The 14883-nt window shown below is 28.2% G+C and overlaps 1 protein-coding gene across 3 annotated transcripts; it reads left to right on the top strand.

Annotated features, from left to right (window-relative positions):
* The first annotated feature begins 11476 nt into the window (after positions 1-11476).
* LOC111627049 (RNA-binding protein Rsf1-like) lies at positions 11477-14277 on the top strand. Of its 3 annotated transcripts, none has more exons than XM_023370595.1 (3): positions 11477-11626; positions 12104-12666; positions 13644-14277. In XM_023370595.1, exons 2-3 carry the CDS (start codon positions 12113-12115, stop codon positions 13660-13662), a joined length of 573 nt encoding a protein of 190 aa, XP_023226363.1. In that variant the 5' UTR covers positions 11477-11626; positions 12104-12112; the 3' UTR covers positions 13663-14277. The 3 variants fall into 3 exon arrangements, with proteins under 3 accessions (XP_023226363.1, XP_023226364.1, XP_023226362.1); XM_023370596.1 differs by having other exon boundaries at positions 13544-14277; XM_023370594.1 differs by having other exon boundaries at positions 12104-14166.
* Positions 14278-14883: the final 606 nt, after the last annotated feature.

Genomic DNA, 14883 nt, shown 5'->3' with positions numbered 1-14883 from the left:
CTTTTGGAACATAACCATACATTTTGCACTAGTCTTGTGTTTTGTATAGCACAGATTCATACAACACTACACTTTTTGGAACGTAACTACTGTGCTATACGAGGGATACCTTCACTTAAGAGTCATCCAAATTTTATAAATTAATTTTTAACTTTTCTGTCAAATTTTTTATGAAATTATATATTTGCTTTTGTAAAAATGTTCTAAATCAAAGCTATCTAAATTTTTAGCAAGTTGAATTCCAGCAGCAAGAAAGATCAAAAAATATATTTAAACCATCAACTCAAATTTTACAGAATCAAATTACATTTGGGCTATAATAAGGCTGGTTTTTTGCCAAATTATGATGTCTATTATCATAAAAAAATTACCATTACATATGTTATCATTTATTAATTAGTCAATTAGTCTTCTTATAGTATGCATGATCTTGGTGACCGGATGACGAGCAGTTAGGGTGGCAGTCCGTTGCTCTGGAGAGCTAGGGATCAAATCTGGATGGGTCGGAAAAGCTCTGGAATTTTTGGAGGGGCCATCCGTATGGGATAAGTTGGGCTCTGACCCTCGCTGCTCTGTTTCCCCATTGTGGACAAAGTCAAACCCACAATGAGCTTACTAAGAAGGCCTGCTTAGTGCCCACAGGGTAAAAAGAGTTTAAAAAAAAAATAGCCTGAATGATCAGAGGATATTTTCATATTTAAAATATTAAATGATAATTAAATTGAATTTTAACTCGTACATTAGGAATAGATGAAAAATTAAATTAAATTAAATTATTAATAGTAGCAGTAATATAGCCTGATATAATCTGGCCATCATTTGGCTTTAATTGTTAGATATGGTCACTGAGAAACCCTGCTGCAACAATTCAATTGGGAATTGCTTGATTACCCTCTGAATAATCCAGATTTGGTGCCTAGTGATTGTCATCTTTATGTACATGCAAAGAAATGACTTATGTTAGTTCTTTGATGATGACAAGGAGTTAAGTCACACATTAATGCTGGAATATAATTCACAGACAACAGAATTCTATGATGACACTTTCCGCCAAAGTGACACTTATAGTATTTAACAAGCTTTTTTATACAGTAGAGTCCCAAAAACTCGGCACTCGATAACCCGGCAGTCCGGATAACTCGGCCACACCTTGGCAGGGCGAAAAAATTCCTATTTCATTATAGACAGCTTTATGACTCTTTTTCAGTATTTTTCTGGGGTCTGTCTTATCAGGTAAATTACTGTACACTGTGTATTCATTAATTTTTAGTTTCATGTAGTAAAGGCTCTATGCTTTCATAAAGTATGTACTTTTCCTTTGTTTAAGGGTATTTGGGCAGTTTATTCTCTGTTGTATTTTCAAGTAAACAATACATACAAGTACAGTGGGTGATCGGTTAACGAACATAATCCGTTCCAAGAATTTGTTCGCTATCCGAATTGTTCGTTAACCGATTATGAATTTACCATAGGTTTTTTGAACTTTTCACATTTTATGAGGGCTGTCTGGANCCATTACATATGTTATCATTTATTAATTAGTCAATTAGTCTTCTTATAGTATGCATGATCTTGGTGACCGGATGACGAGCAGTTAGGGTGGCAGTCCGTTGCTCTGGAGAGCTAGGGATCAAATCTGGATGGGTCGGAAAAGCTCTGGAATTTTTGGAGGGGCCATCCGTATGGGATAAGTTGGGCTCTGACCCTCGCTGCTCTGTTTCCCCATTGTGGACAAAGTCAAACCCACAATGAGCTTACTAAGAAGGCCTGCTTAGTGCCCACAGGGTAAAAAGAGTTTAAAAAAAAAATAGCCTGAATGATCAGAGGATATTTTCATATTTAAAATATTAAATGATAATTAAATTGAATTTTAACTCGTACATTAGGAATAGATGAAAAATTAAATTAAATTTCTGAATAGAATTAATTAGACTAATGATAGAAAAAGAATAGATCAATATATAAATTTTTAAAATGTAATAAAATCAAATGCAAAGTTAATTATAAATTATTAATAGAATCTACTTTTTTTATTCTGATTATTATATTTTTATACCTGAATAAGTTGGATAATTTTAGAAATAAAGTGATTTAACTCTTAGATTTCTTAGTATGATTGACAATTCAAAATGGAGCAAGTGATTAAAAATAGAAAAATCAGGACAGTGTTTTTCACCTAAATCTATCAATAAACAAATAAAAATACACAAGATAAACTTCTACGTAAAATTACTGTGACTTATAATAAAAACAGAATAAATAACAACTTTACAAATATTGTAAAATTTGTAGGACTTCATTACTTTTTCAATTAAAAAAATTTCAATAAACCATATAAGCAAGTTAATAATGGCAAAACATTTCCTTAATCGATGATATAATATCACACTTTTTAAAATTAAAATAAATAACAATATAAAAGTTTTTTCTGTTTGCTTCTGTTAAATTTAAATAAAATGATCAATAATAAAAGAAAGAAAATTTAATTAAAAAGTTGCATGTAATTGTACTTAATGTGAAATATAAGTTTGTCAAAATGAAAATAAACACTAATAAAAGGTATGGTAAATAGTGAACAAATAAAATACATAATTGAATTTTTGGTAATTTATTACCAATATTTATCATTAAATAGTAAATTTCTATTGATTTACTGAAAGCTGTCTTTGCTTTTAAGATGTCTTTTCTTAAATCTTAATTATAAAACAAAATAGATGTGAAAATTTAATGTGTGATCTGTTCTATGGATTGGCTATGCAGTTATAAATTTAATGATCTAATTTGGTTTATCGTTAACAACCATTAAAAAACTATTTGATTTATAAATAAAATAAAATTGAATAAATATGACACATTTTAATATTTTAAACATCCATCCATATGCATTTACACACATCCATATCCTGTGATGAATAAGAAGACTCATAAGTTATTATTTATTTATCTTATTTATTACATCATGGCAGACATGATCAAAAAATATTAAAATTTATTTGTTCAAAACATTTTTTTTAAAAATATTTACTGTGACAAACATTTGGAACTCTACCCATAATGACGAGTTCTGCGGAAAGAATATAGCTTTCTGACAGAATCTTTGAATAATTGTAATTAATTCCCCTGAAATGCAGTCTAGAAAGATATTTAGTACTCAAAATGCAACCCGTTTTTTGACACTAAAGATGCTCAAAATTTATCTGAGAAATACAATAAATGAGTTATGACCAAATGGATTGGCATTTGTGAGCATTCACAGGGTTGTAAAAATTTGAAAATGTTATAAATCTTTAGATATTTTGTAAGACCAGATATCAAAGAATGGAAATAGAAGACTGATCCAATAAATAAAAAGTTAATTATTAATTATTCAAATAATTTTAATTTTTTGAATTAGCCTCCTTTGGGTACTCCTGGATCTGCTACTGCATACAACATAAATTCTAGCCATCTTTCTAGTATAAAGTAGAATCTGCTTATTGTTATTAGTTACTTAATGTTATTAGAATTAGCAAGTCCCAAAACAAGCTAAATAAATTTATAAAATTTTACTTGTAATAAAAATTCAGTTATATTGTTATCATAAGGTAAATAGTGCAAAAAGACAGCTTAAAAGTTAAGAGTGACAATAATATCAGTCTTAATTAGTGTTTTAAACATTTTTGCAGGTAAATAATAGTAGTGGTGTAGCACTACTTCATGCTTAATTAATTACAATACACAAACAAGGCTACATACAAGAAATTTAAACTTATGTACATGAGATATAGCACGATTGTAAAAGTCAAGCACAAAGGCGAGAACACGAGCATCTAGAGCGAGGTCCAAACCAAAAGTGAGGTCATAGGTCAGGTTGCCAGGTCTATTCAGTTCCGAGTTCCTCCTGGTGGTGACTTTTGGATTTATGACCAAAGCCGTCACCACAAGTGGTTCAAATTGTTGACATTTCTTACTCCTATAATGTTCTAACTGTTGCTAAAGACAGTACTACAAAACAGAAGAAAACAACACTAGATAAATTACTATTAATTAATACTAAAAATTTATACATTTTTTAATTGTTTTAAAAGATTCTTTTAATGCCAATGATATTACAAACTGAATTTCCAGTAATTATAGTATTTGTTACTTAACCCCACTTAACGTTAACATTCAGTTATTAGTAGATAGTATGTTAATGTAACAGAAGAGTAAACAAGATAAAACGAAAGATAGGCATGAAAAAAAAAAAAAATAGGCCTTTCTTCTAATTTTAGAGAATCCTTTTGGTGTCATTGTAAACAATGAAAAGTGTTTATCCAGAATAGGATGGACAATTGTATGCAGATTAAATGTCAGATATAAGAGACAAAGGTCTCTTTATCTATCGTTTCTCTTCTAGAATACTGCTACCAATAGCTTGCAAACATTTTATGCTTCTTACAGTTACATTCCTTAAGCAGATATTTTTCTTACATTTGTACATTGTCTCTCTTTGTGTTTTTTTTTTTTTATGTTCATCACAGAATATTCAAGTCAAGACAGAAAGGATGTCAGTCAACTTCATGCAAAAAGATAAAAAGTTGGTAGGAGGATAGGAGGTTAAATTTATAGAAAACTGCATGTAGCAGTATTCTAAAGTACAAAGGAGAACAATTTGAACAAGAGAAAATATATCAATAAACTTGACCTCTAAATTTGGATACCAGATAATTCAGAAATAAGCTAATTTACATAAGATTAACTAATATCCATATTAGTAAATTTTTATTTTAATTTTTAATTCATTATCTCTTATTTTTCAACATGAAATAAGTTTTTATATGAAATACTTTCTAAATATTATGTACCGGTAAACTGTTTATTGAATATAAGCTTGCCAACTCCTAAAGAGTTAATTCTGAGAAATTTCCATTCCAGTAAAAAATTTTGGGAGATTTGACATTTTTTACTCTTAGCAATATCAAAATGCTGTTGCCTATTCTTTAGTCTGTTTTAATATATACTCCAAAAATTGATTGACTTGCTGGGTAAATACAAAAGGAATAGCTCTCAATTCAGGAAAAGGAGAATTTAAAAATTTTTCCAAATTTTGGAAGTTTCCTGACAAATCCAAGAAAGTTGGCAACCCTAATTGGATGTATTTGTTATTATTTCAAAAAATTGTAAATTACAGATTAATTTATTATTCAAAAATTGGTTATTGTTTTATTAAAAATATTTTTTTATGTATTAATGATTTCTAGAGAGAAATGCTGTTTGTAAAGGACATTAAATCTGCACTTGAGATATCTTGAAGACAAGGACACATCTCCCAAAAATATTTGACAAGAAATAAATTTTGCTTTCTTAAACTTATAAACAGTATATCCTTTTAATCATTAAACAATAAATTAAAGCTTCATGGATAATTTTTTTCATTTTTTAATGTATTTGTACATTTATTTACGTGTAAAAGAAGAAATACTAGTATAGATATAAAATTTTGATAATTTTTCAATATTATTTCAAGATATATTCAAACATAAACAAAGTATAATATAGTCATTTCTTAAAATAATCATAAAACTTTGATTAATAAACCAAAGTTTTATGATTACTGAAGATTTTTCATCCTCATCATCTGAATATATATTGAAATGAACAATTATTGTGACATCATTACAATGCTGTTTTTAATCATATTTTTAATTTAATTAATTTAAAATATATGCTCTCCACCTCAAATTAGTAGTGTCTTTCCACTCTTCATCATACTTTTCCAGTAAGCAATAGAGTCATGCTGATCATCTAACTCCTTCTGGGGAAAAATTTTTTAATTGAAATAACATGGCTTTCAGTACAAACTAAAAGTTCATATATAGTTAATTGAAGCCTCATGCCCCTAATCTTTTCATATTTAGTCTTGACTTTCATCTCTCTAACTCCATTCTCGAGATTAAGGAAAGACAGACAGACAGACAACAGTGGGAATTTAGATCTACAAATTTTTTTAAATTGCAGCCCAATAAGAGTGATTTAAACTTGATGAACATTATTAATTGGGAATGAAGCTCTGATATATATATATATATATATCTATATATACTATATACATAGCATATAAAAACATAAAAAAGTAACTTTTGGTTTCTTAGAACCTGAAATTAACAGTTAAATTATTTTGATATGAATATTGAAGTATTTTTATAAAACATATGTAAGCTTAGTTGTAATTAATTAAAAAAAAGCTGTTTTTGTTTAGCTTAACTGCATTTTCTATTTAAATTGATCCTAAAAAATCTATTCTAATCCAGACAGATACATACTTTTATTAGTGGTATACTTTACTTATTTATTTTTTTAAACAATCGTAAGATAAAGACATTGATATTAAAAAAGTTTTTTTAATTTCTTTAGGGAGACTTATTGTTTTTCAATTATTAAGTGAAAGATGTCATAAGAAAAGCTGTTAAAATAGAAAAAAGTCAAATAAACAATATAGTTTTTCTTTTCCCAAGAAGACTAGTGGAAAACAACTGAAAAAAAGACTACTTTCATTTTTTTTAATAAATCAAAAAGATGAAAACAAAAATTAATTAAAAGAAAATTATCAGGCATTAATTAAAGCAAATTAATTAAAAGAAAATATTCAATCATTAAAGTAATGACATTAAACTTCTCGTAGAAGTTTAAATCATTACTTTAATGATTGAATACTGACTTCTGAAGATGGCTTTGGCTGAAAGAAGTGTTGCAGCTTTCAAGCTTCAACTGTAATAATTCAACTTAACAAATTTTTTATATTAGTTGTACTTCTTCCAGCTTCTTTTGTAGAAGAAAATTTTACAGTAGTTAAATTTCTTACAGGCTTGTTTTGAAATTTTCTCTCAGACACACTTTGTAAATTGATTTGATATACTATATTGAAAATGTCGAGTAATTTAAAATCAAATAATACACACTATTATTGATAAACAGTACATTTGCCAAATGATACTATTTTGAATTTGTAAACTAGCATATATCACATTAATATTATTGGCAAATATAAGTAACTTTTCTTGGTGAGAGACAGATAAAAACAAACATTCAAGGTGGAAACATACATTTTTCTTTCAAATATTTTTGACATTACAAACCTCCTCTTCAGGATGGCTTTCTAAATAGAATACAAAGTGCCTGCAAGAAATAAGATTTAAATATACATTTTAAAAATTACAAATAAAGAAAAATAAAGAATGAAACAAAAATTAGAAAATAATATAAAAATATTACACATAGAAAACAAAGATCTACAGATTATGTTGGATGGAAGGAAAAAGAAAAGGTAAAAAATGTTTGAGTACCTGGGAAGTTAGATAACTGAGGATAACAGATGTAATCATGAAATTAAAAACAGAATAAAAAAGGCTAAAGCTGCTTTTATACAAATATCCTCAGTATTAAGAGAGAGAAATGTATGCAAAAAATTGAAACTAAAAATACTTAAAACAATGATTTGGAGTGGCTAGGTATGGATGCAAGTCATGGACAATAAACCAAGAAGCAGTTAGTAAGATAAATTCCTTTGAGATGTGGTGTCATAGAAGAATGGAAAGAATTAGTTGGATAGATGAATAACCAATGTGGAGGTTATGAGTAGATTTGGGATAAAAAGAAACCTGATGGTCAGCATCCAGAGAAGAAAAACTGATGAAACTTGCAGTTCAAGGAATGGTGGAGGACATACAGAGAAAGAGAAGACCTAGACTAACGTGGCAAAACAACATCAAAAAATGGACTGGCTCAAGCTTGGTAAAAGCCTATAACCGTGAAGAGTGGAGAAGAACAGTCCATCAACTGCAACTCTCTGTAAAAAGGACACCATGTGAATGAATGAAACATGACAATTTTCATGATAATGGTTGGAATTAAAGTGTCAAAACCAAGTTAATTAAAAATGTGAAAACATTATAAGATTACTGGATAACAATTCATATCATTTCCATCATTTAACATTCTTTTCTGCAAAATAAATGATTGGAAAGAATTCACCATTTAATATCATTTCCTACCAATTAACATCAGCTCAACATTTAAAATCATGTACAACTAACAAATGATTTCAAATGATAATATTCTGATAAGATTGAGTGCTTTGATTTTTCTGTGCGACTATTTTTCTTTTTTCAATTTTTGAATGTCTGTTACCAAATAAACTATAAATATGAAATCTAATTGTTCCAAAGAGAAACTGTCATAAGAAGTCAGAGTAATGTTTTTATTATTTTAATTCTAAAACAAATTACAAAGCGACATTAAACACAAAAAAACTTAATAAAAACAGTTAAAACACAAAGTATTCTCACCTTTAACATGTAAAGCTTATTCACATTAACAACAATGAAATGATGTAAAGCAATTGAACTTATATAATATGTGGCTATTTATAAATGATTGCTTAAGATGTTAAGATTTTCTGTTTTCTGTTAGAATTTGTTATAATTTAAATAAGCTATAACAGAGAAAATATTCATGTTTAATAACTGTTTTCACAAACGTTTTTAGTGTTTAATTTAATTCTGTTGTAATTTCAATTTTAAGTGTGTTTTACATAGAGCAAAGAATTCAATTGTATTTATTACTTTATGCATTTTGAGAGTATTTTCCTTATTGGTAGAATCTGCATTTTAAAAGCAAACAGAAAACAAAACGTCAGCAAATATCTTATCATTAGTCAAAGAAAAAAACAAGAAAACTAAATTAGCAAAATAATCATTATTCTACAAAACAGTTTTCAAAAATTACAATGATTATTTAAGTTTATTAAAACAAAATATTGTTAATCTGTTGCTGGGCAATATTTATCAAAACTCAATTAAAAATTATATAAAATTCCTTGTTAATGTAGATTAACAAAATTTAATACATTTTAAAATGCATTCATTATATGAAAATAAAATATGAGTGTTTATCAAATTCAATTGTCTTTCTATTTTGTCTATACCAATGTTTCTCAAATTTGATTTAATTTTATTGGATTTCTTAACAGACACAGTTTGCCATATATAAATAATGGTTATTGTAAAATAAGTATATTTGGAAATTAATTTTATTATTGTTAGTATATTTCATATAAAGATTAGAAACTTATTTGATTTAGTTAACTAATTAGTATATTTAAATTAATTTATATTTATTATAAAGTCTTTTTCAAATTTTTCACTTTTTGTTCATTGTAATAAAGTTTCAGTTTATGAATTTCTTTAAGCTAACAATAATGCTAAGCAAATGATTAGACCTAACAAAATTTAGTTTTATTCTTTATTAGGCCTAATATCACTGAATTTATAGTATCAGTCTTCAGTTATTCTTATTATAAATGAGTTATTTTTATAAAGTAATTGACTTATTTGTTATATTTGGATAGAAAGGCAATTAATTATAAAACAAAAACTTTATTATTTGTTTGATAAATACTGCAGTATAGCTAACAAAGATTTCTTAGGCCCAGTATCTTGTTCGAATTTTTAAATTATTGTGTAATTTGATTAACCTGTACATTCATATAATTCTAACTTTTAGTGAGTAAAATTTAAATTTAATTTGTGTATCAGTTACTGTAAATAAAGTAAATGCTTATAGTTTTATTATATGATTAATTAAATAGAAAGGCAAAACAATTAAACTAGCAATTAAAAACAAGTAGAAAACATTCCAATTACACAAGTGCTACAATTCGTGTCATACAATAAATGAAATAAACAATCAATATTTCTAATTTTAGTGTTTGTTGTACTGCACATACCATTTAAAATATCTATTCTATAATAAATTAATTATCATTAATTTGTAGACATTTAATTAAATTTATATTTTTCTAAATCAATATACTGTACTATATTTATTTACTCAAGGAGGTTAGTTTAGAGTAAGCAATTTCACAGCATTGTATTTATTTTATTAGAACGAACAATCGAATAAAAAAAATAATATATAAATTATAATTTTATATCTAACTTCATTTTTAATCCTCGATTGAACTGTAATTCAGTTTTAAATTTATTACAGAATTATTTATTTATTTAATTTTTAATAACATTTAGCTTAAAAGGAAAAAAAAAAGTTCTGCTTTCAAAAATGTTAAATCGTGATTCTATAATTGTAAATTAAATATATAATATATGATATTTGTTGAAACAACTAAAATGATTTTCTTCGTAAACTCTGAAAAAAATTAAAAGAATGACTCGTGATTTTATGTACTGTAATTCATTGCCAGCAGTCATCTTGAACTGCTTACTTAAGCAAAATCAAAAGAAAAGAATTGTTTAATTAAAATGTATTTGAAAGAAATATACAAAAATATCTCAAAACGTTACTGAAGATATATATTTAGGACTAAATTCATGATTTGATGACATTGCTTATTAGAAAAATAAATTTCTAAGCCTATTTGTAAAAATTAGGCTTAGTATATAATCAAGTTTTAACAATGTTTTCTACAAAATATTTCGTCATAACTTTTAGACGTTCGAAAATATTTTAAAATATAGAATGGAGTATATATTACAAGTTCAATTAATTAATTTATTTTTAACATCTTTCACGAGTCTAATTTTTAACCATGTAAAGAAATTAAATCAATGTTAAAATATTGGTAATAAATATCTTTGTAGATATTGATTAGGCTTAAGAATAGTTGAATCGCTGTTTTATTGTACAGTATATTACTAAAAAAAAAGAATTGAAAAAGGTAATATAATGGTATAGTTTATCAACAAGCATGTTAATGTTCAAATAATTATAAAATTTGATTTTGAATGTGATTTTCTAAAAGTACATTTGTAATTATTTAGGCCTAAATTGTAGTCGATGCAGCCTGACAGAAAAGGCCCATTGTACCGGTACACATTTTTTGTTTCGTTAAGCCTAACATGTAATAATAGAGTGAAAATTGAAAGTGTTGTGTGTAAAAATTTATAAAATTTTTATTTAATTGTGCCATTTTATAAAATTATTATGAAAACTTGGGACCAAAACTTGAAATTTCTATTAATAACAGTAACTAATGCATGTCCTTAAATTTCATTACTTAATTCATTTAGTTTATAATTACAGTTTAATACATTTATACAAGCCGTAGCTACTAGAGGACTTTATCGATTTTTAAATGTAATTTTAGATGAACTGAAGCAATAATGAAGTCGCTTAAAATTAAATAATGTAGTCTGCTTTTTACTTGGGAAACAAATTAATTTAGAACTCTTTACAATGAAGAAGTCAAAATATACAGAAATAGGAATAAATTTATAAATTTTATTATGTTGTTTTATTAAGTTAATTAATTAAAAATTCGATTTCATAACTTAAATATTATTAAGATTTATAAATGATATCGACATCTATTAATTTCTATTTTCTTATAATCGTAATTTGACGAGAAATGACGCATTATTTTCTGACTAATCAGGAACGCGATAGTTTTGACGTATTTGATACAGAAGAATTAGCCAATGAAGATTGACTTTGACCGGTTTTAACCGGATCTTTCTGTGTTTTGATTGGTTGATGACTTAGGCGTCTCTCGTTTTGTGCCGGATCCAGCAGTTTGGTTCTTCGACTCGTAGGACGTGGAAGGTTTTGTAAGTTGTCCGTTTGATCGTTCGCCAATTTTTAGAAAATTTCGGTATGTTGTTTTTTTTGTTAATTTCTACTTATTTTAAGGTTATTTTATAATGCTAAAATAATTAAAGTATTTCATGTAAATTTTTTTAAAGCTATAACTTGTTAGGTTAATTTTCTAGTAAATATGTAGAAACTAAGTTTAATTTTATTTTCGAAATGATATATCGAGTTAAATAAGATGATTTTTAAGTATTAAGACGAATAGAATAAGTTAATACGATGATTTCCTTTGTTCGAACGAGTGTCCAATATGGCGGACGTTTTGGGTTTCGATTGTTCTTTGATGAGGGAGAAGCCAACATGGCGGATTGACGTCAGGCTTATTTCTTTTTTAAACATTGATTTACCAATCGGAAGTGGGATGAATATTTTATCATAAATTATAATTTTTTTAAAATTTAAAAACCGGTTTTTTTAACGAGTTTTTGCTAAATTTTGATTTAAATTTAATTGATGGAATTTGTTTTTCTATTTTCAGATTTCAAATATGAAGCCTACAAGTGTATTTGTTGGTGGTTTGGGAGATAACTTGAGCAGAGACGATTTAGAACGTGAATTCAGTAAATACGGAAAGTTGAATAGCATATGGGTTGCACAAAATCCACCCGGTTTTGCCTTCATTGAATACGATGACGATCGTGATGCCGATGAAGCAATCAAGAACATGAATGGGGTTGTGATAAATGGTTCACGTATCAGAGTTGAGATGTCACGTGGTAGTGGACGTGGAGGCAGAGGTGGTAGAGGACGAGGTAGAGGTGGGTGGAGAGATGAAAGAGGAAGAGGAGGTAGGGGTGGAATGAGAGGACGTTTCCGTGGTGGAAGAGATTCTGGATTTGGAGGACGAGGGGGTTTTGGACGTAGACAAGGAGGCGGCTATGACTCTTATAGGAGCTCTGGCCAACAGAGTTCCGGTGGATGGGGAAGAAGAGGGGGCTCCCGCATGAACGAACGCAATGACTACGATGCTCACGATGACCTCGGAGGTGATTATTCCAAGGGTGGGTCCAACTACCGCAGTAGATCACCTGTGGGACAAAGGTATTGTGACACAAACTTCATGTAAAAATGCACGTGTATAATATATTTTATATAGGTAAATTTGTTTTTCCAGTCTTCTAGATGAGATTTATGATCTGTATAAAATTTAATTACGTGCACAGCACATAAGTTTGCATCTTTTTTCATTTTTTGAGTGGCATGAGCTGAAATTATGTACAGAGAATAAGCAGTTCAAAACATCACAAACTATGCAAAGATTCTGGAGTTCACTGTTGGCATGCATGCACTTTTTATAACATTGAGTAATAGAAAAATATGAATATGTAATAGCACTTTTCAAAATAAGGAGCTGCACTTATTGTATAGTCAGCATCACAATTTGAATTGCTACATTCCAACAAAAAATATGGATCTTTGCATTTTTGTGCTACATGATTTTTATTGGTAGAAAATGTTCAAAACTTGATAATGTGACTACTTGACTAGCCATGAAAGTTATTTAATGCACTTTAATTTTGAAAGAAAATCTAGTCAAGAAAATAAGCGGCTCAGTTTTACTAACACTTCATCCTTTAAAACAACTTGTCTTCCTTCATAAATGATTCTTACCAACTTAATTTAATTACGTTTAAAATCTACAGCTTAATTTTAAAAAATTACCTTCATTCAAGTAGTCACAAAATGAGCTAACAAATTTTTTCTTAATAATTGGCATTGACTATATTATTGTTGAATGCTTTACATTTTATCAGGGCTTGAAAAGGTGAATGTTGGGTAAATTTGCAATTGTCCTTTAGTAGGATATAGAAACGGTCAGACACTTGTCTGTAAATCGGAATGCGTTCACTTTAGATTTTCAAGCCCTGGATGCAGTTATCAGATGTAATATATATAAATTATATATATATATATATAGTTTCCTGTAGACTGAAGTCATAATATGATAAGAAGTTAGTCAGAAATTGAGAAAAATCTTCACTTGTGCATATAATCTGCAAAACTTTTTCTTCAAACAGACTTTCCTACGGCAGTTAAGTGTCAAGATTCCACATCTTGTAGCATGTCCTGCATCAAGATTTGACCACCTCATCAGGTGGAGAACTATTGGGACGTCAACGTCATCTTACATCAAGCATTCATCAGTTATTTTGTTTTTTTATTTCTGTACATTGTCTCGAGAACTGTATGATTCATCATAAATGTTTTTTGAAAATTTAGTATCACTTGACAATGTTTTGAATGTCTTCGATTACCACTGGTATTTATTAATACCGGCTCATGTCACCATCGGCCCTGCAGCTGTATTATACATGATGCATTCATTCGATGTAGTTCTTAAGAAACTTCAAATTTTCAATAAAACGACTACACAACTGTTGTATGCATTCACAATCTTTTTAGCCTACATCACTTCACAATCTCGACTTCATCAACTTCAATCACTTAATTAAATTCACAAAATGTCCCAAGTAGCCAAAGGAGTCTCAAGTTGCAAAAGTTATTAATTACGAACACTTCTAAATTTTTATCATTCTACGATTGAAATATATAAAAAAAAAAATAATTCACTTTGAAAATTTTTAACGTAGTTATTTAATCGCATTATAATCGAAAGTAATTGGATTCACTTTAAGCTCACTTAATTTCACTTGGAAGTCACTTTTAGAAAAATCAAAATGGAAGTCGCTTATCTAAAAAAAGCACGTAAAATTAAAAATTCACATTTTAAAGTCATTCTTAAATTTGCAGAATTTGAAAAAAAAATCTTTAAATGGAAAAATTTCATTTTCACATTTTCACGAATTTTAATTTGCAACTGCTACTTGAGAATAAGCACGAAAATTGGCTGCTGTGCGGCTTTAACACGTGCTCCAAACACGCAAGAAAATACTCACCTCTACCCCTTCTGCCTCACTATCACTCGACATCTTTACCTAATGTAAGTATGCTTTATTTTTAAGTTAATGAGGGAACAGTATTGAATCTAGGACCATCCGGGGATACTGGGAACGCGCGTATCGGTGATAAAAGCATTGGTAACAAGTCAACTCCGGGAGAAACGAGATTCAATGCTGGTCGGGAAGATCAAATTCCTTTTTTTAGGTGGTGCGATTACTAAGGAATAAATACGAGTTTCCTTTTTACGGAAGTTGTGTATTTTGTATATAACGGGTATTTTGTACGATTTTTTTACTAAATAAAAGAGTTAAATTTGAAATGTTTTTTTGTATCTGTTAAACGCGCTTATCACCAAGA

The sequence above is a fragment of the Centruroides sculpturatus genome, unplaced genomic scaffold (genome assembly GCF_000671375.1).
Source record: "Centruroides sculpturatus isolate CEXI.00-Female unplaced genomic scaffold, Cexi_2.0 scaffold402, whole genome shotgun sequence".
In the NCBI taxonomy this organism is placed as follows: domain Eukaryota; kingdom Metazoa; phylum Arthropoda; class Arachnida; order Scorpiones; family Buthidae; genus Centruroides; species Centruroides sculpturatus.
This window is presented reverse-complemented; position numbering and strand designations above follow the sequence as displayed.

What these genes read in the sequence shown, in the direction of transcription:
- LOC111627049 (XM_023370594.1), top strand. Translation starts at nt 12,113, where the DNA reads ATGAAGCCTACAAGTGTATTTGTTGGTGGTTTGGGAGATAACTTGAGC.